This window comes from Globicephala melas, chromosome 8 (genome assembly GCF_963455315.2).
Source record: "Globicephala melas chromosome 8, mGloMel1.2, whole genome shotgun sequence".
In the NCBI taxonomy this organism is placed as follows: Eukaryota; Metazoa; Chordata; class Mammalia; order Artiodactyla; family Delphinidae; genus Globicephala; species Globicephala melas.
The window spans coordinates 103,894,832-103,919,233 of NC_083321.1; the positions used below are offsets into that span (position 1 = coordinate 103,894,832).

The 24,402-nt window shown below is 57.3% G+C and overlaps 1 protein-coding gene across 1 annotated transcript; it reads right to left on the minus strand.

The window, feature by feature from the left end:
* Positions 1-533: 533 nt before the first annotated feature.
* On the minus strand, positions 534-20,284 carry ADAMTS8 (ADAM metallopeptidase with thrombospondin type 1 motif 8). Its single transcript, XM_030841433.2, has 9 exons — positions 19,199-20,284; positions 11,555-11,794; positions 10,619-10,754; positions 9,917-10,084; positions 8,643-8,944; positions 6,480-6,663; positions 3,946-4,118; positions 3,647-3,822; positions 534-1,694 (listed from the first exon to the last, which is right to left on the minus strand). Exons 1-9 carry the CDS (start codon positions 20,243-20,245, stop codon positions 1,124-1,126), a joined length of 2,997 nt encoding a protein of 998 aa, XP_030697293.2. The 5' UTR covers positions 20,246-20,284; the 3' UTR covers positions 534-1,123.
* Positions 20,285-24,402: the final 4,118 nt, after the last annotated feature.

Genomic DNA, 24,402 nt, shown 5'->3' on the forward strand with positions numbered 1-24,402 from the left:
TCCTCAGATGCGAGGAGGATCTTGTATCTCTGCCTGGTCAGTGTGTACATGTGAGGATGAGGACATATGCAGAGTGGCGTGGCATGGGCTTTCTCGAGAATAACGTTGTGTTACCTCAGAGCTGGAAGTTTCCACTAGAGCAGTGGTTCTCAAAGTGCGGTCCCCAAACTAGCAGCCTCCACGTCACCTGGGAACCTGTTAGAAATGCGGATTCTCAGGCCCTGATCTGCTGAATCGGAAACTCTGGGGTGAGGCGCAGCCATCTGTGTTTCAAGCAGCCCTTTAGATGACCCTAATGCCCACTGAAGTTTGAGAACCACTGGTCTAGATCATGCAGATAAAGACTTGCCTGAATGACCTGGATTCAGCAGACGTGAGAACTTGGGGGAGGCCCCAGAGGTGCAGGCAAGGTGCCAGCCTCCCTGGCTGTGCTCAAGGTGAGCCGACCTAGTTTTAGCCTCTGTCCTCGGGCCCTGGGTCCCCCGCTCTTTCCGAAGAAATACCGAACCAGATCAGACCACTCCACTGGCGCAAGATCACACTTTAGTTCAGAGACACATTTGCATAAATACTTGAAATGGACCCAGCCCTGCAGGTGGGAGCCTCCACAATCCTGTGGCTCGCAGCCCTCCAGGCGATGGGTTTAATACTGAAGACACTCCTGGTCATTTCTGAAGAGAGTTCGGGGTGCAGCCACAGTGCTTGCTTTGACACTCACCATCCACCCCTACCCCACATCTCTCTTTGACTAATTTTTTCCCCTCTGAGGTAGATTATTTAATGAGGGAACCAAGTAGAAATAACTTTTTTCGTTTAACTTTGTTAGTCCTTTGCAAACAGGCTGACCGAGTCTTCTTTTTGGGTCCGTGAGAGCACTCTTTACCTTTTAACCTATGCCCTCTACTTGAACCCAAGCAAGGTCCAACCCACTAGATAGTAGACATTAGCATCTGTGGTCTGTCTCCTCTCCTCTCCTCCCCCCATGGATTCATGCCCAGCTGCAGCAGTGGGGGGCCTGGGTAGGCAGGCCACGCCACCCCCAGACGTGGGGTCACCGTAGCGTGACCCTGGTCTGCACCCCGGGCGCCGAGTCCATGAGCATAAGCCTGGCCCGCCCGCCGGATCACGGGGCGCACGGCTGGCTTCCGCACGGCTTGGCATCCTCAGGCTTCAGAGCCTCGTCGCAGGTGGTGGAGGCCTGGCCTCCGGGGTCGCGGCACTCCACCGCCCGCCGCTGCCAGCCGGCCCCGCAGCTGCTGGAGCACTCAGACCAGTCTCCCAGGACCCACTGCGCGTTGAGCAGGGGCTGGATGACGTTGGTCGTCGCTCTCTCTTTGCTGCTCTGTATGCTGAAGTTCACGTCGTTAGGGACAAAGAAGGTATACTTGACTTTGGGGGGAAAGAGCTCCCCAGGGGCTGTCAGGAGCTGCACGGTCAGGGGCTCAGGCAGCGGCCAGAAGCTCTGCAGCCGCTCCAGGGAGGTGATGGAGCCGCTGTACTTGAGGATGGTGCCCTTCACCAGGATGTCCTGTTCCACGGCGGAGATGGCCAGGTTTCCATTGAGCAGGTACTGCCCGTCGGCGGTCTTCAAGGCCAGGTAGTTGCCGTCGTTCTGGATCCCTGGGTGGCTCCGCTGTTTCACGTCGATGTTAGTGGCGCCGGCTGGGATGGTGACGATGTCATTGTAGCCATAACTATGACAGGAAGACACCTTTAGGACCCGTGGCTCCCCAGCCCGGTACTCAGGAAGTCAGCATGCAGGGACTGGGGGTGGGCAGACAAAAGTCTGCAAGCAAATAAGGAAGTAGTCGCCCCAAAGTGCCCAGTAAATTAGCTGCGGAGGCCGACAGGAACACTTGGTACACCGGGACTTTTGCTTGGCCTGGGAGCTCTATCTCAAATGTTTGGAGTTTAGATCTCGACAATGGCACAGAGGGGAAGGCAGCCTAGAGGGGGTGAACGCTGAGCCGTTGCTGCCAAACCTGGGCTCTTGGCTGAAAAGAGATCTCAGGCACGTGCAGCTCCTTGCACTGGTGTAAACTTTGCTTGGCCACTTTCATCCCAGAGCTCACACCCAATGTGGGAAAATCTGATCCACACAGCGATTCCAGAAGCTGACCAGACGGACGCCTCACGCCACCTCCTAGAGTCCATCAGCTGCTGGTATTTGGTTATCGTGGCTCTAGGGCAGGGCGCAGGGCAACACAGCCTGCTCTGAGGAGCCTTCTTCTGGGCGTGCCCAGCACCATGAGCGGGGCTGTCTGGGGTGCTGGGATGCTGTTTGGGGGAAAATGTTTCAACTTTATCGTGGGTCTGGGGCTTTATGTGGGATGGAGAAACCTTAATTCTTTTTTTTTTTTTTTTTTTTGCGGTATGCGGGCCTCTCACTGTTGTGGCCTCTCCCGTTGCGGAGCACAGGCTCCGGACGCACAGGCTCAGCGGCCATGGCTCACGGGCCCAGCCGCTCCGTGGCATGTGGGATCTTCCCGGACCGGGGCACGAACCCGTGTCCCCTGCATCGGCAGGCGGACTCTCAACCACTGCGCCACCGGGGAAGCCCAGCCTTAATTCTTATTCTTCTCTTTTGGGGTGGAAGTATTTGGCTTCGTAGGCTGGGAGGGGAGTGAGGAGGATTGAGGAGCACAGGCACGCTGCTCTTTGCTGTCCTTGCCTCGCGCCCACTGGGCAGCTGAGAAAGGACCCCAGGCCCCACGCCTAATGCCTGAGAGAGCTCTGGGAAGGGACTCAATGTCTGACTGTCCCACACCCCGTGCTTCTTTTTCCTATATCCTTTGAGTTTAAATTTGAAAAGACTCCTGAGTTGTCTGCCAAACAGGCGGATTCTGTTTTCTGAGGCTGATGAGAGGAGAGAGAGTGAGGGAGCCGGCTAGGGGTGCAGTGTGGCCGCAGGCCCTAGCCCTTCCTCCCCGGGAAGTGTGTGTGGGACAGGAAAAAACCGCCCGGGAATGGACAAACCTAGGCTCACCTCTGGCCGCCATGACCTACCACTGTGACCCTGGAAGAGTCATGTAATCTCTTTGTGCCTTAGTTTCCTCGTCTGTAAAAGGGGAGTAACGGTCTTGGCCCCCATAGACTTATTTTAGGAATCCGTCGAGCCCGCAGAAGTGAAAGCACTTGAACAGATATAGGAGCTTTATGAACGTGTGGCTTTAAGGTGTGAGAAAGCGTCTGGAGTTCTCAGGTCCGTGAAGCCCCGAGGCTGCCAAGACCCCCTGTGGGCCCCCGTTTCTGAAGATGCACCTGCAGAAAGGGCAGGGCCCGCCAGATTAGGGTGAAATGTCCTTCCCACAGCAGGCCTGGAAGAGCTGCTTTCTGGCAAAGGTCCCGGTTACTCCGTGTAGCTCTACTGCCAGTTGACTCATAGAAGATACATCCCTATCCATGTGGCCTCTGGCTGCCCTGAGAGCCGTCATCTCTGCGGGCCAGACCCCGGGCCAAGCGCTCTGCCCATCTCGTGCCTCGCCACAGTGACTCTGAGATAGAGAGGATGCCGCGTTTTATGAAGAAACTGAAGCTCAGTGCTGCACGGGGATGGAGTGGCAGCCACAGTGCACACTTAGGCCCCTGTGACTCCAAAGCCCGGTCCGCTCGCGCAGCCAGGGACAGAACTTCCGGAGAGACCCACCTGGAGGGGTTGAGGGAACCGGACACCTTCCTGCACGAGTTGCCTTTGCCGCCGCACACGCCGCATTTGTCCAGCTTCCTAGGCGAGTCCACCACGTGGTCACAGCCAGCCTTGACACACTGGCCACGGACACAGATGGCCAGAGTCTCGGGCCCGCACAGGGTGCCGTCGATCACCTGCAGTGGGGGAGGGAGGGGGCGGTCAGAGGGCCCAGTGAGCACTGACGCCGCCCACTCCTGGGCTCAGGCCAGGGGGCCTTCCTCCCCACCTGTGCACCTGAATTCCAGAAGGATCCTCACCTTGGCTTCGAACACTTTGAACTCACTCCGCCCCCGGGCTCGGCAGAACAGCTTGCAGCGGTCCCGGGGGGACACCCCTGCGTACTTGGGGACCCACTGCAGCAGGTTCCCATCCACGTCCGTGTAATTGTAGGCATTGTACTTCTCACACTGCTGCTCCCTGAAGCTTTTCCCTGAAATGAGGGCGAGAGGGCATGGAGCTAACAGGCTGAGCTGAAGCAGGGAGGACCCCACGGGAGAAATGCCGAGATTCCGGGCACCCTTCTTCCTCCCGGACTTGACCCAACCCGAGGACACAGGTCCAGTGTCACCTGGGCCCAACTTTCCTAGACACCGACCTAAGGCCTGACTCACGGGGCAAGGAAAGGAGCAGCCAGCCTCAGCTGGGCTTTCTGGGGAAAATATCTTCCCGTTTGGGGAGAATATTAATTCTGCTTTACAGATGGATAAATTTAGGTGGGGACGGGGGAACCACGGAATGACACGTGGAGTTATGTTTTTGGGCCTCTACTGATCGTGATTTATCCTGACCTCCGTGGACATGTGGCCGAAGGCTCCCAGATCTACGTCTCTAGTTCTGACCTCGCCTCTCCACCCCACTTGCTGTAATTCTGGGTCTCTCCGGGGGAGCTCCATTTGTAGATGCTGCAATTACCTCCAGCTCAGCGAGGCCCAACTCCATATGGTTTCTGCATATGAAGAACTGGCTGGATTTTCATTTGGTGATGCTACCACGTTCCAGCCTGAGACCGGAACCCTGGTATCTTCTGAATATTTGCGCATCCACATCCACTATTTCCAACCTGTCATTAAGTCCTGCACTCTACTCAGGACGATCTGTGATCTTAAATGTCTCCTTCCCACTGTCAGCATCTCGGTCCACTGCTCGCAAGCCAAGGCCTGTGGTTTCCTGTGAGACTTGGTGCCCAGCCTCCGACACACAGCCTGCTTCCTCTCCCGTCCTGCTGCAGGCTGCCTCCAGAACAATCTGTCTGAATTAAGACCTGGGTTTTTCCCTTCCACAATCCTGAAGTTAAACCCGCTCTTACTACCGAGGTTCTCCACGCCAGCTGCACATCTGCATGGTCTGAGGAGCTTCAAATCCCAGGTGGCCGTGCACTCCTCCTGAGATTCTGAGTCAGGACACCTGAGGCGTCTGGGCCTCTGTGTTTGGAAAAGCTTCCCCGGTGACCTGATGGGACAGCCAGCACAGAGAGCCTCCTGAGGCTATCTTAGCTTTTACGCACCCTTGGCTGGCCTGGAAACGCTGGCCCACTCTGCCCAGCTGTGCCCTGGGGGGGACCCTAGCCCCCATCGCAGCGCGTCCTCCTGCACTTCATCACCGTCTCAGCCCTCCGGGCCCCGCTCAGCCCTGGTTCCCCAAGAAGCTTCCGGCCAGGCCAGGCCTCTCCTCGCTCTGGATTCCTTGTCGGTCTGGGGTCTGTGCCTCACAGACTGACCTTTAATTGCTCTGTAAAAGGGGTTTGGATCTCTAACAAGATCTGCACGTTCCCTGAGGACAGAGAACATGCTTCTTATGTCATTATAACACCTATTCCAGTTCTAGCCACACAAGAGGCACCAAAACACTCACTGACTGAGATGGCTGGTCCCGGTGCACCTGAAATCCTGGTACCGCCTAGGCTCCGTGTCTACCTCACGCCTATATTCATTCCCCTCCCCTTTCTCTCTCTCTCATTCCCCCGGGAACGCTTCACCCGTGTGCCAGGCAGACCCTCACAGTTCCAGGGCAGGGTTTCTAGAGCTTCGTGCCGTTACTGATCTTCCTCATCTTGCAAAACTGCAGAGCCTCCAGATTCCCTCATTAGACACCATTCCAATGCCAGTGCGCCTCTGCGCCCGGATGCGTCTCTCTGCTTGTCGTTTGCTGCCTGCCAATACTTCCTGGGGCTGCACGGATGGGATGGTGGGGAAAAGACCCGCAGTGGTTTGCTCTCACACCGTCTGCTGCCCCTGTGGTAATGTGTGGGCTTTGTAGCAGGCACTGGGGAGGACGTTCCCAGGAGAGGCAGAGGTGGGGCTGCTTCCCAAGAAGGGGCCACCACGCAGTTACCACGCTCCAAGGGGAGACGGGCAACTCTTCTCAGGGGGAATGTGCGCTAGGGTCAGATGCAGAAATCTTCCCTCCACCCTGAGCTGGATGTTGGCTGGAAAGATATTGGAGGTTTGACTCTGACCCTAGCTTTGGAAAACGCCTCCATTCTGCATACAGACGAGGGTTCAGACGTTATCCTAGACGCCCGCCCCTCTGCAAAGCCCTCCCCCAGCTCTAATGAGTAAGTTTGGTTGGGAGTGACGCCCTCCATCTCCGCATCTTGGAAGACCAGGGCAGTGTCTCTCCTCGACTTTGCCAGGCTCTCCCCGGACAGGGAGAGCGGTCCCGGGTCGCCACGGGCTGCTCTAAACCATTTATGTCTGCACCCAGGAAAGCTCTGCGCCCGGGAGACCCCCGCAGTCCTCTGGGGATCTGCTGCAGGCAACCCAGCAGCTGCTCTGGCCGGTGTGGCGATTACCATCAGGGGGGCACTCCTCCGTGTGGCACGATTGGTACTTGGCTCTCCGACCCAGGCAGTATCTCCCTCCGTTCTGAGGCTCGGGGTCCTCGCACTCGCGGTGTGAAAACTGTACTCCTCCTCCGCAGGTCCGTGAACATTCTCCCCAGGGTCCCCAGGGGGACCAGCCTCCATCCACCACGGCCTGCAACACACAAGGCTGCGCTGAGTGGGGAGCAGAGGGCAGGAGGCCTCGGCTCTTGGTGTGACCTCCTCACCTAGTTGCGCCCGTCCTGGCGCACGCAGTTCGGTAAACTGCCTGATTCACCTGTGCAGGGGCTGTGTGGCCCGTGCAGCCGCGGCTCCCCGATCGCAGTCTGTGCTGGCCTTGCTCGCGGCCGGCCCCCTGGTGTCAACAACAGTGCCTTGCCCTTTGTAAGGTGCTCAACAGGAGTTGCTGAGTGAAACACTTTTACGGGAATAAGGTTGGGTCTAACGCAGCAGCTGTCCATCGGCCGGGACACGTGGCAGTGTTCGGAGACCCTGCGGTTGTTCCAGCTGGGCAGGGCGTAGGCTGCTGGCCTCGAGCGGGTGGCGGGCAGGGCGCCGCTAAACATCCAGCCACGAGCACGAGAGCCTCCCACAGCCGGGACGCACGCAGCCCAGATGCCACCCGTGCTGAGGCGGTTACGTTCTGATCTAAAGGACTAAGCTCTAGGAGGTGTGGCCACGAGTCTGCCAGCTGCCAGGTCCAGGGGTAGGATGGTGCTGGGAAATAAACTAGAGTGGCTTCCAACTTTACAACTGACCCTGAGGGCAAGGCATTGCCTTGGGTGGGTTCGTTAAAGTTTCGAAATGAAAATAATTTTTAAAAAGTTGCAGAAGTCATACGTGCTCGTATAAAAAATGAAAAATACAGGTGTAAAAAAGAAAGTAACGCTTACAAAATACCACTGCCCAGATGAAACGATTGACGTGATTTTCATCAATATCCTTTTGTACCTTTGCTCTGACTATAGAATCATGAAGGTGCCAGGTTTTATTTTACACAGATATGATTCTGTCATATACATATATATATATATATATATATATATACAGTATTTTATGATCTGTCTTTTCCCCTTAACAATAGGTGACAAGCATCATCCCGTGATCGTTTTCTGGCCACCTTTCCCTGTACTGGGCTTGGCTGTGGTGCTGGGAAAGGTTGGATGGGCTCCCTCCCTGCCTCTCCCCTCAGGAACATGTGAAGCGCACGCTATAGGACAGGGCTGGGAGAAGCTCAGTGTCGGGGTGTGGGCTGGGAGGGGGCTGAGAATGAATCCGTGGATCCCGTCCCGGCTCAGGCTTAGAAGAAGCATGTGGTTTCCCCACCCACGCGGGCTCCTGGGCCTCAGTGCAACGGCAGCACCCCCGAGGACAGCCCTGCGGAGGGTGAGCGCACAGGCCACCCTGGTGACTCAGAGCTGGGCCGGGCCCAGGCTGCGAACCCGGTGGATGCTGTTTCACAGATGGCTCAGTGACTCGCCGAGAAATGTGATCGGCCTCCCAGTTCGGATGTATTAAGAGCAGAGGGCAGAGAAGCAAATCATTCAAAAACTCTCCCTGGCATTGCCTTTTTGCCTTTCCGTGCGAGGTTACTCTGCCAGGTTTTCTCTGCCTGGTCAGAGGTGACTCTGATTCCTCCTTCCCTCCTCCTCAAGCAAGGAGTTCCCACAATTACTCTCACTCTCCTGACCCCTAGCTATGCACTCGGCTCCGCCACGGGTAGGATGTGAATACCTTCCCCTCATTCTCGATTGGATGTCCCTCCTCTGCTGTCACGCTACCTGTTTATAACAGAATTCATAACGGCTTCTGTCTGTTGCGTGCCCACGACTGCTCTTGCGCTGGAGCGTTCCACACCTAGCACCAAGCCTCACAGGCCTTCAAGTCGACTCCGCGGCAGCCCCACAGGCGGAGTCCCCCAAATGCCCGGAGCCCTGCTGACGTCATCCATCAGTCCTGAACAGCTCCTCTCGGCTTTGGATAAATACGCTTTGCTTTGTCCAAAGGTGAGTGATTTTCCTCATAGTTGCCCCTAGGCCCAAAGTCTCTTAGTTCATGGCTCTCAGGTGTGGTTTCCTCCTTGGAAACAGCCCTCCCCGTCCCTGTCCTGCACTCCCAGTGGCCGGCCCTCACCTTGGGCTTCTCTACTTCCTCCTCAGGCAGGCAGCTGCCATCCAAGCAGAGGCTCCCGGGCCCACAAGGCGTCCCGTCCGCCCAGGGCAGGCTGCCGTTCTTCGTGTGGCAAAGGGGCTCGGCGCCATCCATGTGGCACCAGAGCTGGGCACAGATGTCCTGAGCAGAGGTGTTGGGGCAGTGGCGGAAGCCCAGCCCAAAGATCTGCTTGCACTGTTGGTCCAGCTCGTAGAGGGCCCTGCGGCCTGGGAGGCCTGTGGGCAGAGGCAGGGCCGAGGTAGGGGCGTCCAGGAGACAGTCTCCTGTGGAGGAAGCAGAGAAATAGGAAGGAGGGGTCCCCCCCCATCACACTCGAGGCCTCCTTGACCTCCGCCTACAAACTGTCAGCACTCAGTCACCCACAGAAGCTCCTCCAAGTTTTGACTATCAGTAGCAAGTTTTGTTTTAAGGGTTGCGTTTCTTTTGGTATCCAGAACATCTTACACGCATTCAGTGTTTACCGAGGGCAGGCCAGCTAAGCGTAACACTAACCTAGGTCACAGTCTAATTGCGGATGTAAATGGACTCTTTTTAAAAAATTTTTTTTTGTGGTACACGGGCCTCTCCTGTTGTGGAGCACAGGCTTCGGACGCTCAGGCCCAGCGGCCATGGCTCACGGGCCCAGCCGCTCCGCGGCACGTGGGATCCTCCCGGACCGGGGCACAAACCCGTGTCCCCTGCATCGGCAGGCGGACTCCCAACCACTGCGCCACCAGGGAAGCCCCTAAATGGACTCTTGAAAACCAGACCAGGAGAAATAAAGCCAAAGTATTGATGTTGGACAATCTATTATTTTTGTATCAAGAATCAAGAACCAGTTGTGTTTTCACTGCTTTACTCAACAAGTCAGGCTGTCTTCACCAAGCACCTCGCCCCACTCCTTGCCTTCACGGCGCGCTTCCTGCCTCTCTGCCATTTGCACGCTACCCCTGTGATCTATCGCTCCAGCCAGAAGCTCCCTTCTCCCCTCTGCACGACAAAAATTCTTCCGTTCCTTCGAGCTCTGTTCGAACCCACCTCCTCCAGACAGACCTTCTCAGATTCCTTCCGCCTGCTCTGTGGGTTAATCTAAAGGGACTGCTGGAAGCTGGGCCACGGAAGGGCGTGCTCTGTGGAGTGGTCAGAACACTGAGCCCAGCGGGGTGGCGGGGACACAGCTCCTGAGTCTCTCCCAGGCCGAGACGTCTGCGCTGCAGGTGCCGGCCGCTGGCCGGGGAGGAGCCTGGGGGACCTACCGTGCCCGCCGTCCAGGAGCTCCGTGAGGTACATGGCGCTGCAGGGGGACCAGGGCAGCGTCTTGTTCAGGTGGACGAAGAGGGGCGCCATCATGTGGTGCTTGCCCAGGGGCCCGAAGAGCCGAGCACAGGGCTTGGAGTCGTCGTGGGGCATGCTGAGGACGTGCCCTGGGGAGGACGAGACCCGCGGTCCACCCAGCGTCGCCACTGCCCTCAGCCGTCCGCCCAGGGGGCAGAGGGCCTCTGAAGGCCTACGCGGCGCCAGCGCCTCGAGGGACCACCACGGCGCTGCACTCATTCCTCAAAGACTCTTCCCGGCCCACCCCGCCTGCCTCTCCTCTCCCAGGAAGCTTGCTCAGAGCTCCAGGAACACCGGGGTTCCTTTATTTTCTGCCGGGGCCTGTGCGGATTCACACTTGTCTCAGTCATTCGCTAGCTGACCTTCCAGAACCCTGACTGCTTAGCCGGGATGCGGCCCCACGGCTCTACCCGAGCGCTGGCATTTCCCTGGTGACCTCCGAGGATGGCCCCGTGCTCAGGGTGGGGGTGGAGAGAGCACGAGGGCAGAGTCACCCTGCCGGAACAAGGAGGGGTGGCCCCGAGAGGCGGCAGGGTCCTGGGGGGGCCTCGCTGGCTGGACTCGGGAGGGCCGGTCCTCCCACCCGGTCCAGCAGCCCAGGCCTCTGGCGTGGCGAGCCTTACCGAGCTCGTGGGCCAGAGTGTAGGCCGCCTGCAGGCCCTCGTCCTCAATCACGGAGCAGCTCTTGCTGGGGTCACAGATGGTGCCAATGTCCGCCACGCCCAGGGTGTCACACAAGCCCTCCTTCCCGCAGAAGTTCTGCTCGCGGAGAAAGCGGGACGTGAGGACAGACACAGGATGGAAACGCTTCCCATTCCTGCGCCTCCGGAGACGCAGGACACGTTTTAAGTCAAATCCCTATTTCTCCCCAAAGGCCGTTTCTCCTTCTGTGTCGGCGTGTCCTTGGGCTGCCAGACACTCGGAAAGCTCGTCCCGGGAGGTGGGATAGCCTGGCGGTGGTTAAGGGTGTGGACCCCACAGCGAGGTGGCCGGGGCCTGACTGCGGGCGCTGCCACGGGGTGGCAGCTCTGTGCCTCGCTTTCCCCAGCTGTAAAGTGGGGCTAAAAAATGCAGCACTCGCCTTGGGGTTGTGCGTGAGGCCTGGGGGGTGAGCAGGGTCTCCACACGTGATCACACTTGCTGGCCTTCAGGAAGCCATCTGTTTAAACCACACCAGGGAGATGGGCAGGCCTCCTGCCATTGGGGAAATCTTGAGGGGACCCCCTGGTTACCTCCACCGCCTTTAACCCCCACGGCAGCTGGACCTCCTGTCTTAGTTCCAGCTCCACATTGCTCTCCGGGCAGTTTGAGCCCGTTTCCTCTTGTTATGACCTCAGCAGACAGCTGCTCACAAAGTTCTGGAGCAGAGCCCCCACGAATTCCTCTCCTTCCCTCGCAAATACCTCATACGTGTCCTCGTGACCTCCCCCTTCTTGTCCACGCACGAGGCTCCTGGTGTCTAGCTGGGGCCAGCAGGGGACCGGTCCCCGTGTCTGGGCGGCCGTGGCCCCCTCGGCGCGCCCTCCCACCCCGCCCCCGGTTCCCAGCGGCCCGCGGACCTGTCTGGTGAGCAGGATGGCCGTGTCGAAGTGCTCGGGGTGCCGATCGCTGGGCTGGTTGAAGCGCCGCTGCCAGCGGCAGAAGTTGCGCAGCGTCAGCCCGCCGTTGTCGGACACCTCGGGGCCCCATCTCTCATCCTCCACGATCAGCACCTTCACCACCATCAGGTTGATGGAGTTCCTGATGCTGGGGTGCTTGTAGATGTGGGCCGCCACAGACATCAGCGTCAGGATGTGGTTCTGCAGGAAGGAGGAGTGCAGAGGGAGGGGTAAATCTCCTGGCCGCCGCCCGCCCCTGGCGTCACGCCGAGTGGTGCCCCCTGTGTGCTGGGCATCGGTACACAGCACCTCGGTGAAGGCTCCCAGAACCCCCGAGGCCCTGGCATCACTTCCCTTCACTGTACATATAAGAAGTTCACGGCTCAGTAGGTGGCCCAAGGTCCCAGAGCTAGTGTGTCAACCAGCGTGTGAACCCAGAACACCTGGCTCCAAAGCTTAAGTGTTTAACATCCTGACCAGCCACATGTGGCCACGGACATCTAAATCCATTAAAATTCAATAAAATTAAAATCCTAGCTCCTCTGCCACACTGGCCACATTTCACGAGCACCAATGGCTGTGAATGGCTCGTGGCTACTGCATCGGACTGAGCAGACAGAACATTTCCATCATCACAGAAAGTTCTTCTAGTGGACTGCACTGGTTATTCTACCTTAACCCTGACACCAACCGTCTCCCTGCCAGCCACGCATCCCCTCTCCACCCTCAGCCCAGAAGCAATTATCTGAGCGCTCAAGGTTAAAATCCGTCGAGAATTTTCCTGATGTCTGCTGGGGCAACCCCTACTCTTCAGGATGGGAAAACTTTGCTCTGATGACCACTCCTAACAATAGCTCCTCTGCAGATGGTACACGTGTCACCTCATTAAATGCTCACAGAAACTCTGGGAAGTAGGGATTGTCATCCCCATTTCACGAACGAGGAAGTGGAAGTTCTCGCAAGTTAAATAACTTGTCTACAGCCGCGCAGCTCTTAAAGCCGGAGTGCCAGCCCAAGCGTGTCTGTCTCTGAGGTCTACACTCTTCTCAGTAAGTCTCCCAGGGCTTGGCCTCCTGGCTTCTGCCTGGACAGCCCAGAGGGTTTATTCCCCTCTGCCTGGGGTGGGAGAGAATCGGGTGGGTCGCTGAGACCCAGGCGCTCAGCCTCCCACTGCTTCCGGTCCCACCAAGGCCAGCTGAAGGAGTTGACATCGGTGCTTGGCCTCTGCCCCAACCCTGGGCTGCCAACTGCTCCCAAGGCTTTGGGGGAGGCCAGATGGGGCTCACTCTTCTGCCTCCAGGGCCTCCAGAAAGGAGTCCTCTTGGATGACTTTGCAGAACAGGAGACGAATGGCGCAGAGGCATACAGGCCTTCAGGCCTCCAGCCAGCCTCCTCCCTGCTCCCTAGGGCACCACCTCCTGTGGCCTCTCTTTCTTCCCTCCTGTGTTCTGGAAGGTGGGAGAAGAAGGAAGGAAAGGAGGGTGAAAGGCTAGAGACAGACATTACATGGGCGGAGGCCATGTGTGGGAGTTCCAGACGAATCCCACTGTTTGTGAATGGGATCTGTCTGTTCACCTCGCAGGCGACCAGCCAGATATTTTGTAAGTTAAGCCCTGCAAACAGGGGTTGGCAGGTTACTTAGTGTGTCAAGCACTCCAGCTATGTTTAGGCTGATGTAAACATCTTATCAGCAAAGCTGAAACTTGGCACCAGCCCCTGGAGTCGGATTCCTGAGGGAAACAAGCAATTACATCAGTATGCAACTGGGGGCGTGGGCTGAGGAGCACAGCTTTTGCTGGGGCCTACTTCCTCCAGGCCTCTGCTGCGTCCGGGGCCTCCTACCCCAGGAAGGACCAGGGGCCAACTCCGGGAACTTCTTCCGAGACAACCTGAAACTCTCCTCACAGGAGGCCTTCCTTTCAGTCCCACCTTCACAATCTCATAACTGGGGAGCTGATGTCTTACAAAGAAGGTGTGAAGATGAGAGATGCCCCGAAGGCTCAGAATAAGGAACTGGAGACCTAAGGTCTCTGAAGGGTCTGGTTCCCAAGCTGCCTGGTCAGACTAGCAGAGGCCATGTGATGGGCGCGTCCCCGACGAAAACCAGAGGTGCACACGTACAAACTGCTGCACAAAGGCCGGCACGGGCGCGCATCCCGACACCGAGGTCCTTGGAGTCTCCTTGCTTGAGTTCAGGCAGCTCACGGCATCTTCTCCCGACACCGAGTAACAACTGGGGGGCCAAGCTGGCTTGAGAGCCATTTCCCTTCCAGGAGGTGGGTTAGGCGGGAGGACATTTGACGGTCCTTCTGGCTGCTTTCTCAGAAGATAATTCCCATCGCAAGAGGGCTGCCAGGACTGTGTGCGCCAGAGTTTCTGTTCAAGTCCCCAGTCCTGGTCTGGCTCACCTCCCCTTCTGTCTTGCCTCACTGCACTTGGGGACAGGATGCCCTGCCACCATCAGCTCCTCTGAGGAACGGTGGCCCGGCTCCCTGTGCATCTGACAGCGCCCTGGGGGAAGGGCCACTGGGCCTGGGCGGGTGGGCAGCCGTGAGTCTGTGAGCCCCCGCTTCTCGGTCCATTTCCTGGTCCAAAAGGGCAGGCCTGACTTCCAGTCCCACAGAGAATGGGCCCAGGAGCCAGTCAAGGAGAAGGTTAGCTCGCTTGCTCTACCGCGCCCTGTCGATTTATACCTCCCTGTGCACTACGTGGGTGCGGGCTGTGGGCTGCAGCAGGGCCCCCAGCAGACAACCTCCCCACAGCCAGGTCGGGTAGGTCAGAGCCCAGGGCCAGGCGGGCCGGGGTGGTCACACAACCCGATTCTGGAATGGCCCGGGGATCTCCTGCCCTTGGGTCTCCTTAGGGAAAGGTGGGCACTTTTCAGGGGGCCTCCTTCTCCATTGGCGCCCCCAGGACCTGGAGGAGCGAAAAGACACTCCGCCAGCTAGGCTGGGACATAGCCCTCTGATTCTCTGAGACACAAACAAGGAGATTCCTTCCCCGGAGCTCCCCCCACCCCCACCCCCCGTGCAGCCAGGGCCAGCTATGGCGGGAGTCTGGCGAAGGCTGGGCCCGGGCCAAACACACTTCCAGCAACTACTTCTCTTCAGAGCGTCATCCCTGACGCTGTGGGCCCAGCGCTCTCCTCGCAGCACGCCTGGGAGAGGCAGGGAGAGGAGGGGTGGTAACGTGGAAACTCTGCGGCCTCCGCAACGGGGCCATCACTCTCCCTTCTGGCATCTCTCTGGGGCCTGAGACTGCTGGGGAGGAGGGAGAAGCAAAGGGAGAGGAAAGAAGAGATGGAGAAAAGACAAGGTCCCGCACAGATGTCCTTCCTCCGTCCTCGTCCTCCAAGCAGCGAGGGGCAAGGCCACGTCGCCGAAGCACGCAGTTTTCAGCACCACAAGGGGCCCAGTGGACACAGTCCAGGCAGAGCAGAGGCTGAGAGGCAGGTCCTGGGCTGCGTGCGACAGCACAGCTGGCACAGCGCTGGCTGGCTCTGACGGCGTGGGACTGCCCTGCCCCCCTGCCCTGACAAATGCGTCACCCGAGGCAGCTCTAGCGCCAGCCACGCTTCGCCGCGCACCTACGACGTGCCAGGCTCTGGGTCAGGTGCCTTCAGTGTTTTACCGTCTCCTCCAGACACTGCCAGGACGTTGGTATAGCTGTGCCTGTCAGGCTGGTGAGGAAATCGAGGTACAGAGGAATGGGTGACTCGCTCAAGGCCACTCACGTCTATTTCCTGTCAAAGTCTGTGCTCTTCCTCACGGCACTGACTGCCACCCTCTTTGCTGCTGCAAGGAAAACTGCAGCACAGCCCGGACAAAGCATGCCAGCCAGCCAGCCAGGGTGCCCCTGATGTTGTCTCTGCCCAACTCCCCCCGCCGCCCCCCTCGGGGGGGAGGGGGAAGTGGCGAATCAAAGACCGTTGAATACGAGGGCCTTCTCTTTGGGAAATACTTCATAGAGTCCATCCCTCTGACGGCAGCAGACCGAAGGGATGGAGAAGACTTGGTCTTCTGCCAGCGGGGGAACATACTTCACATGCACGTTACGTGGCCTGTGGAGACTCGGGCATGTGTCTGTTTCTGTTATTATCCAAAACAGGACACTTTTCAGAGTGAAAGATGAGACTATTAATAATGATGCCAGAACGAACAGGCCTAGATGGAGGCTGTGCTGGGCAAGCCGGGGTACTTGGCCACTTCGGGTATTAGGGCTGGCGGGGGAGACATTTCCCCACGGGGCAAGGGCAGGGGGAGACGAAATGGCTGTGACTTGGCCCTTCCCGGAAACCACCTGCGAGTAGCCTGAATCTTGGGACTCCTCCTCTGGGGGCCCTCCCTGCTCAGCAGCGAGTTCAGAAGCTCAGCCTGCAGCCGCTGCCCTGGAAGGACAGCTTCCCAGACCAACCCTGGGGCGCAGCACGGTCCCCACGTGCCCCTCTCCTGCTCCAGTTTCATCCAGGGAACAATTAGCTGTGGCCGGATGCAGACAGAGTTAACGGTCTCTTCTGAGGTGGTCCCTCCTTTCAGGACACCCCCTTTGTCTGAGCTCCTTAACTCTGAAACCAGAGAAGAAGGTGGGAGACGGGGCCCCTCCTGTCAAGGGACTGACTGAACTCAAGTGTACAGAGTCTGGAAGACTCCCCTGTCGCTTAGCAGTGAGACCAGCCTTGCGCGCGGATGATTCTTTCTCTTGGCCTCGAAGGCGGGTCCTTCTCAGGACCGGGCCTCCCACTGCGGCTGGACGTCTTTGGGCTGCTGGGTTCAGTGACCCAGTCCCACAGCGTGGATGATGTCGGGGGAGCCAGGGCCTCACACCCTCCAGGTGCTCAGGAGGCGGCACCGCCCTCGGGTGCTGGAGAGCTGGCCTTTCTTCCTCTGCCCCTTCACAGGCACTTCCGCCCAGGTGCAGACTGAGCACACTCAGCGGGCGGCTTCTCCACGTGGTGCTGAACTTTCCAGAAGACTCACCACGAAGCAGCCTCGTCGACGTTTGGGCTAGAATCGATTACCTAGTGCAGGCGCCCCGCTTCACAGGTGAGGGGAAGGCGCTCTTCACCCTCCTCACACACACCCGCTGCCGGGACACCCCGAAGCTTTTTCCGTCCATGTGAATGTAGTCTCCAGGAGGCCCCTCGGAGAGTTACTTGTAAAGAACTAGGCTCCATGTGGGGAGGTGGGTCTGGGCAGGCAAGGTCATGGGGAACCGGCCCTTGACATCCGCTCCTGTCTTGGCCGAGCCAGGAAGCCCAGGCAATGGAGCTGAGAAGTTCAGGTCTGCTCTGTGGCATCTCCATAGCCTGTGAGCGGTCGGAGCAGAGGGCCAGGGGCCAGTCACAGAGACAGCTGTGTCTCGGCCCCTGCCCCACCCCAGCGCGGCGACAGCAGGGTGCAGGCAGTGACGTGATGAGACCGAGGTGGAGGCGGCAGGGCTGGCCCCAAGGAGAGAGGGAGCCCCCCGCCCGCCCAGGGAGAGGACCTCAGTCTTCAAGGTGCCCGATGCCTATTGCGACGCGCTCTCCGGGCCCGAGGGAGCTGGCTGCTGCAGAGGTGCCAGTCTGTGTGGTCCAGAAACCTGTGTGTGTGCAGGCGGAGCAGAGGGGGCAAGCGTGCTCTGCGTCACCCAGCCAGGGGTCATACGAGGGTGGAAGTGCTCCTGGGTGGCTCTGCAAAGAGCAAGTCAACTTGTCTGGTGCAGCAGACCTGGGCAGAACCCAGCCCAGCCCCTGGCTTCCGTGGCTTGGGAGCCCTGGCGGCAGCAATCACGTCTGCTTTCAGATGGCTCTGACCTCCGGAGCTGCCGAGTGTGTGCTGGAGGCAAACACACAGCATCTGAAGTGTCTGGGCGCTGAGCTCAGAGTGAGATGGTAGGAAAACGTCAGGGAGGACATTCTGGCTCTGAAGACAGAAAGGCAAATTTCTCTTTCTGCTGCTGCTCTGTGTTCTTGTTGGCTTTCCTACCTCCTGGTTCTCAGGCAGCCGTCAGAAAGGAGTCGTGCGTGGGAGGGGCTGAGCCCCTCAGCTCTGGGTTTGCGGTGAATGTGCTTTCTGATGGAGCCCCTGGTCGCTGGAGCAGCCATCCTCACCCGAGACGGGAGAAGCCCACCGCCCTGCCGCCCTCTGGAGGACTTGCTTGCGGAAAGGAGTCAGGGAAGGCGGCTGGTACCTCCCCCTGCTCTCATGGAAGGCAGGGAAGCAGATACTCAGTCAGTGCAGACCCACAGTCCCGGGGGCGGACCGCACTGACGGCTCCAAGCCGCCTCCCCGTGCTCTGGGAGGACTGAATACCGGGACAGCGCACACGGAGCCTGCGGGGCTTTAACGGCCCGGCAGCAGCCAGGGGAGCGGCCAGCTCTTCCCACCCTTCCATCTAGAATGCATTTCCCAGTGACTGCAGAGTGAGAAAGCTGAGGCGAGAAGCTGGAGGGCCGGCTGCACCTCGTCTAGACTATGCTGCACAGGGAATGCCGAAGCACTAGGTGCCCGCAACAGCTGGGCACAGGCTGAGCCTAGAATAGGGTCCCAGCCAAGACTGCCATCACCGAAAAGGCAGCAACTGAGCTGCAGCAGCGGCCAAGGTGCCTTTTTCAGGAAACTGTGACCGCCGGGCAGGTCAGTTCTTCTCCACCGCGCACGCCTCTGGTTCTGCGCTCCCCCAGGGAGGAGAAAGCGCAGCCTCTCCTGGAACCCTTCCACTTCACGAGGTGTTGGGGTGTAGGGTGACACACACACCTCCTGCTGTTTCTGCACCGTCCTGGAATCTAGTGGGAAATGGCCTGGCTACAGGAGCTGTCCCCTGGAATCAGCTTTCCTGTCCCAGCTCCGTAGAGAGCTGTGTCTGGGCGGAGAGCAGCTCGGGCGGACCAAGGATAGTTCTGGCTCCACCAGGAACATTCACCAGAGGAGTTCAGATCCCCACCCCCTTCTCGTTCCCTTTTCCACTAAAGCTTCAGTTTCCCGGGCTGAGCCCCCAGGCAGAAATTCTGTTCCCCTCCCTTGTTGTGCTGATGCCGGCACTGCCAAGTTCTGCCAGGGCTGAGTGCCAGGTTGGCAAGGTGTCCGTGCCCCTGATCAGAACCAGCTGGGCACACAGAAGTTGGGCAGCCCCTTTCCAGGTTCAACTCCCTGCAAACAATGTCTTTTACTTATGGCAGCCTCAGTTCTGTAGGCAAAGGGAATCTTTCCATCCCAGCTGCCTCTCCCTGGGAGCCTCCCAGGTCTGGAGACAGCAGAGGGCGGAGAGGTGGGGGTGGGGTGGAGGTTCTCCCCAGATGTTCACTTATCATGTCTGTTGGGAGGGGCAGGTGTCTGGGGCGTGGGGGGGGGGCTTTAAAACCCACTTTCAGTTCAGGATGTGAGGGAGGGGGGTGAGCAGGGAGGAGGAAGCCCAGGACCCGCCCTCTAAGTTGGAAGGGACGCATGGGAGGAGCTGGAGGTAGCCCAGGTGTCAGGGGTCAGGAAAGGAGTTACTGGGCTTTCTCAGAAAGGAAAGAACCTTGTCTGGGGTGAGGAACGGGAAGGGTTTTCTCAGCGGGACGGAAAGGGAAGAATTTGGAGACTCTGGGAGGTGACCGGCGTCTCCGGGCACAGCGAGTCCTACCTGCAGGTCGGCTCCGTAGAAAGCAGCCATGGACGCATCGGCCACCAGCAGCGTTTCCACGAAGCGAGCCTCAGACACAAACCGCTTGGTCCTACTCGTGGCCCCCAGGGTCGGCGGCGGCTCGCTGGCGCCTTCCGCCTCCTCGTCTTTGCCCTGCTCGTCGTCCTCCTGCCTCCGACCCTCTCCCTTCTCCGCCTCCCACTCGGGCGCTCCCGGCAAGGGCTGGGCTTGGGCGGCGGCTGCGCGCCCGGGCCCCCAGCGCTGCAGGCGGTGCGGCTGGTGCAAGGAGCCCCCCGCGCCCTGAGGCTGGATGGTGAACTCCTCGCCGTTCAGCAGGAAGGAGCCGCTCAGCCCGCGGCACAGGCTGACGGCCGCCAGCGACTCGGGCTCCCCGTTCACCGTGCCCGAGAAGAAGCAGCTGCGCAGCTCTTGCTCGCCCCCGGCCGCCCCGCCGGAGCCCCCGAGGCGCTCGACCTTGAACTCGGGCGCCAGGAAGCTGGCGTCGGGCGCCAGGCGCAGCTCGAAGTCGCGGCCGAAGGCGGACAGGTGGAGCGCGAGCTCGCCCGCGCCGCCCGGCAACCGCGTGGGCACCACCAGCGCCGAGGCCGGCCCCCCGCCTCCAGGCCTGGCCGGGGCGCCGCGGGCGAGCGGCGGCGGCGGCAGCAGCGGCAGCAGCAGCAGCAGCAGCAGGAGCGGCGGCCACCGGGGGGCGGCGCGGGGCATGGGGGCTGCGGCTGCGGCGCGGGCGATGGAGGAAGCGGGCCCGGCGCGGGCAGGTGCTGGCGGCCCGGCCGCTGTCCCCGCGGGCAGGAGCTCGGGCGGTTGGCCGGCCGCGTGGCCCGTGGGCGCCTGGCGGCGGCGGTTCCCGGGCGGCCCCTCCGGCTGGCGGCGCTGCCGCTGCTCCCGCGCCCTCCCGCCCAGCCGATCGCGAGCAACTGGCGCCCCGGCAGCGTGCGCGTCCTCCGCCCCTGCCTTCTCCCCACCCCGGGAAGCACAGAGTGGGCTGCCGAGCCCTTCGTATTTATACTTCCTTCCCGGCTTTGACATAAGAGGTTTATTTTTGATCTCTCACTATTCCCGTTTCCCCTCCCCTGGGATCAGAGAGAGAAACTGAAAAGAGGGAGCGAGAGAGGAGTGAAAAAAAATTTGGATGAAATGTAAAACCAATCAGGAGTCAGCGGGGCTCGCTCCCCCGCCCCCCCGCCCCCCTTTAAGTGTCAACTCCAACTTTTTCCCCTTCGCTTACGCGCTCCCACATTAACTCCTCCAGTGCTGGACAGGCCCCTCAACCAGCGTCCTTGGGGAGACCCCAGTCGCTCCCTCCTCTGAGGCCAAGTGCCCGAGACATATACCCCAGGAGACCCTCACACCGGTCCCAGCGACAGTGTCACTTCGGGGATCCGACTATGCAGAAGAGAGATCTCCAGAGAAGCTTCCAGAGCTTTTCATTGTAAAGCAAAAGAGGGAGGCGAGAAAGGTCATATTAAAGTCACTCTGCACTTGGTGTTTTCACCCCAAGCTGTGGATCGGGGCAAGCAATATCACCTGGTTAAGGCAGCCAAGGACTTTGTGACTGCCTGGGCCGGGGCTGGGGGCAGAACCCAGCACGGGGGTAAATTACACCAGGGGAGGTGGCAGCAGGGTGGAATCACGCCGGGGCAGGTAAGCACTTGGCGAGGAGGGCACCTGAGCTCCAGGGGCTTCGTGTCTGGCCCTGAAAACTCAACTGGAACAGTGCTCAGCTGCCCGGGGACCTCAAGAAAGGTGGCACTCCCACCCCCCATCGCACTGCCCATGGCTGTGGGTACCAGAGTGTATGAGAGTTGATTCATTCTGTCCCACAACGTCACCTCCCTGGGATGAGAGGGGCTGAAACCTGGAAAGGGGCATGGTACGGTCCTCTCTCAAGACCACAAAAAGCAGCACTGGCTGGCACCCCAGTCCTAATGGCACAGGTCTGGGCTGGGCCAAGGATCCTGTTCTCTAAGGAGTTGTTCTCTGAATTGTCAGTGTGGGAGATTCCTGGGGCTCAGGGCCTTGGCCGGCTCACCTACCCCAGCTGCCCAGTTCTCCGCCTGGGTTGCGGTGCCGACACAGTCGGGGTCACCCCTTCTTCATTTTAGCCCATTCCGCTCCCTCACCGTCTATGCAGGATCAGCATGAATGTGAGACTCTCAGGGCTTCTTACCCCCAAACAGGAGCGCCTCACAGACACAAAAGTTCCTTAGCGACTACAGAATCCCAGGGCAAGTCCTGGCAAATTCCCTCCAAGTGTCCCCTCTCTCTGCTTTCTCAGAAACACAGAAGGCTTTGAGTTAGATGAAAGGAAGGATGAGCTTTCTATCGTATCATGCTCCCGAGAATTTTCCTGGATAATTTACGAGACAGGAATAACTGGAGTGTTGGGGAAACACTTCCGGAGGCAGGGGGATGGAAAGAATGGCCTCTTCAATCCTTTTCCAAAAATGAGCAAAACACTTCATCCCAGGACAATGGTATAACAGCCCTGGGGGAGTCTGACCGGGGGCAGGCAATGAGTAATCCCATTTGCCTCAGGCCTTTTGTAACACTGTGATCATCGGTCTTTGCTTCCTAGAGCCTAAAGTCCCCTATTCACCATCCCTCCAACCCCTGCCGCCCAGTAGAACTCCTGATTATCAATAGTAATTGGGTCCTTACGTTTTCTTTCTTTGTCCTTCGCTGGGGAGGCAACGGTTGTGCTCGGTCCCCTTCCTCCCATGTGTACATTAATGGCTGCAGGTGGGAGATTTAACCAGACCAGGGAAAGTCTTGGACATCCTTGGGCCTCCTGCTTTCAGACGGGAGGGCTCTGGGAGTTGTTGTTTTTAGGTAGAATGAAATGCCTCCAAAGACAGCTCTTTGGAAGTTCCTTTGGAGAGAGGTCAGGTCGTGGACTTTGGGCTCCGCCCTTCTGGATCCACCCTTCCCGGGAGCTGTACGTACCTTGCTGGTAACTTCAGGGTGGTGCCTGCCACCTGCACGGCATCCTCAAGGTGTCAGGCTTACCTTAGCTATGCTTCCACCTAGTGCCCTTGCCGCTGGGACTGAGGGGGTCCCTGGCTTGTGGTGAAAGCCCTCAGAAGAATGGCAGGTGGAAACAGTACAAAACAAAATGCAACAACGGGCCAGTGAAAATCCCAGGGGGGGATCTGCCAGTTGCGGATTTCCTACGTTACCACGTTCCTTCCCAAAATGCATAATTACACCAGGGGCTGGCAAACCACGGCCCGTGGGCTAAATCCTGCGTGCTGCCTGCTTTTGTATAGTACACAAACTAAGGATGCTTGCCACTCCCATTTTTGAAATGATTGAAAAAAATGGAAACGAGCAGTAAAATTTCACAATGCTTGAAAATGTCCACACACTCCAGTGTCCATAAATAACGTTTTTCCGGAAAGCAGCTGCAGGCGTTCATCTACACGTTGGCTGTTCTTGTCCTATAAGGGCGGGGTTAAGCGCCCCTAAAATATATGTACTATCTGGCCCTTTACAGAAACAGTGTGTTGACCTCTGGATTACAGTAGAGCGACCTTAATTTGGAGTCCTCAAATTTGGAATGTGGGATAATTTAGACTCAGCGTCTGTGATTCATGTGGAATAAGAATTTTAACATAATTTCTTGCTCTGAATATGAAGGGGAAATTCTATAAAAAATGAAAATCAAAATATCTGTCTTTAATTCTGTATCTAGCAATTATTGAATTAGTCCTTAAATAATTAAAGGAAGTTTATGTTTATGGTACCTTATACTACAGGTTTATTATGAATTTCAAGTTCTTCATTAACTCCTACTATTAGTAACTGGTTATCGCTTAGCTTATCACTAGAGATTTATAGAGTATATATTATAAATTTATAATGTATCCTAAGCTCTGCTATCTCTAGAATCTCCTTCCAATTGGAGGATCCATTAGTGGCCATCTGATCCATTTCCACTCAAATTTTTCAGAGAAAAAACAAATTCAGAGGTTAAATGACTTACCCAAAGACACATAATTAGTGTTAAAATGTTTCCTAAAATGCTATGGTACCACTGCATGAAGATAAAAAAAATGTATTGCTTTCAAATTTCATTTGCAATTCGTACCTTTCTGTTAAAAGCCAGGCAATGTTCTAAAGACTCATTTAAATGGAATTTCCATTAAATCCTCGGTAATAGCATCCATCTTTTGACTGCTAGCTGTGGGCCAGGCACTGTGCTGAACAGCTCACAAAACATGATTTCACTTTACCATCAAGACAATCCTCTGAAAAAGGCATCTTACAGATAAAGAAATAGGTTTAGAGAGGTTAGATAACTTGCTTAGGGTCACTCAGTTAGTAAGTGGTGGAAACAGCGTTCTTAACTAAGGTCGCATTCATAAACTACTCATTAAATATATTTTTCTAGTGATGATGTCCTACACTGAATTAATGTTTCTTTGTTTAGAACCAAAGATTCAATCATGGTATTACAGAGCTGGAAGAGCCTCTAGGATTTCGATTTCAAAGAAGGGAATAAACAGCTTTTCTCAAAAGCCTGTGATGACATTTAAATATAAACAGAGTTCTTTTATTCTAAACAAAATAATACCGTTTTTTGCGTCAATTCTTGTTCATTTTCTATAACTTTGGTTAATTGCTGTGACCCACACATTGCCTATAACAGAGGGAGGATTTCCTGGTCCTTCTCTGTCTCACTAGTGAGCTCAGACCCCCAGCAGTTCGGGTTTGGTTTTTGACATCACTTTTGTGCTGATGTGCCTTTGTATTCCCTTTGGTATGCAGGGTTTTGTGAGCGCCACTTGTACGTACACAAGCAGTCCTCTGTGTTTTTATTTGCTTAATCCTTTCTTAGTCCTAAATATTCTATCTTTTGGAACCTTTGGAACTTCACCCAGTATATGAACTTCACCCAGTATATGGAAAATCTTTAATTCATATTCTTGGGGCCACTTTAAGTTCAATGTCCTAACTCCTGTGCAGCGCTAGCGAGTCTCTGATTATTTTTCCTACCTTCATCTGGCTTTTCTAGTGTTTACAGACAGTCTCAGTGGGCACACTCCCAATCCTGTTATTTACATCACCGAGAACCAGATCTCGCGCAAACTTTAGTCCGATATTGACGTCGACTCGCTTGCTGACCAGACGTTGATTGATTTTAGTATAACGAGCAGAAGCAAACAAGCTTTTTTTGTATATTC

What these genes read in the sequence shown, in the direction of transcription:
- ADAMTS8 (XM_030841433.2), bottom strand. Translation starts at nt 20,245, where the DNA reads ATGTCAAAGCCGGGAAGGAAGTATAAATACGAAGGGCTCGGCAGCCCA. An exon ending in CCATCCTGCTCACCAGACAG is followed by an intron (nt 10,755 to 11,554) that starts GTCCGCGGGCCG and finishes CTCCGCGAGCAG; the next exon opens with AACTTCTGCGGGAAGGAGGG. An exon ending in TCAAAGTGTTCGAAGCCAAG is followed by an intron (nt 3,823 to 3,945) that starts GTGAGGATCCTT and finishes CCCCCACTGCAG; the next exon opens with GTGATCGACGGCACCCTGTG.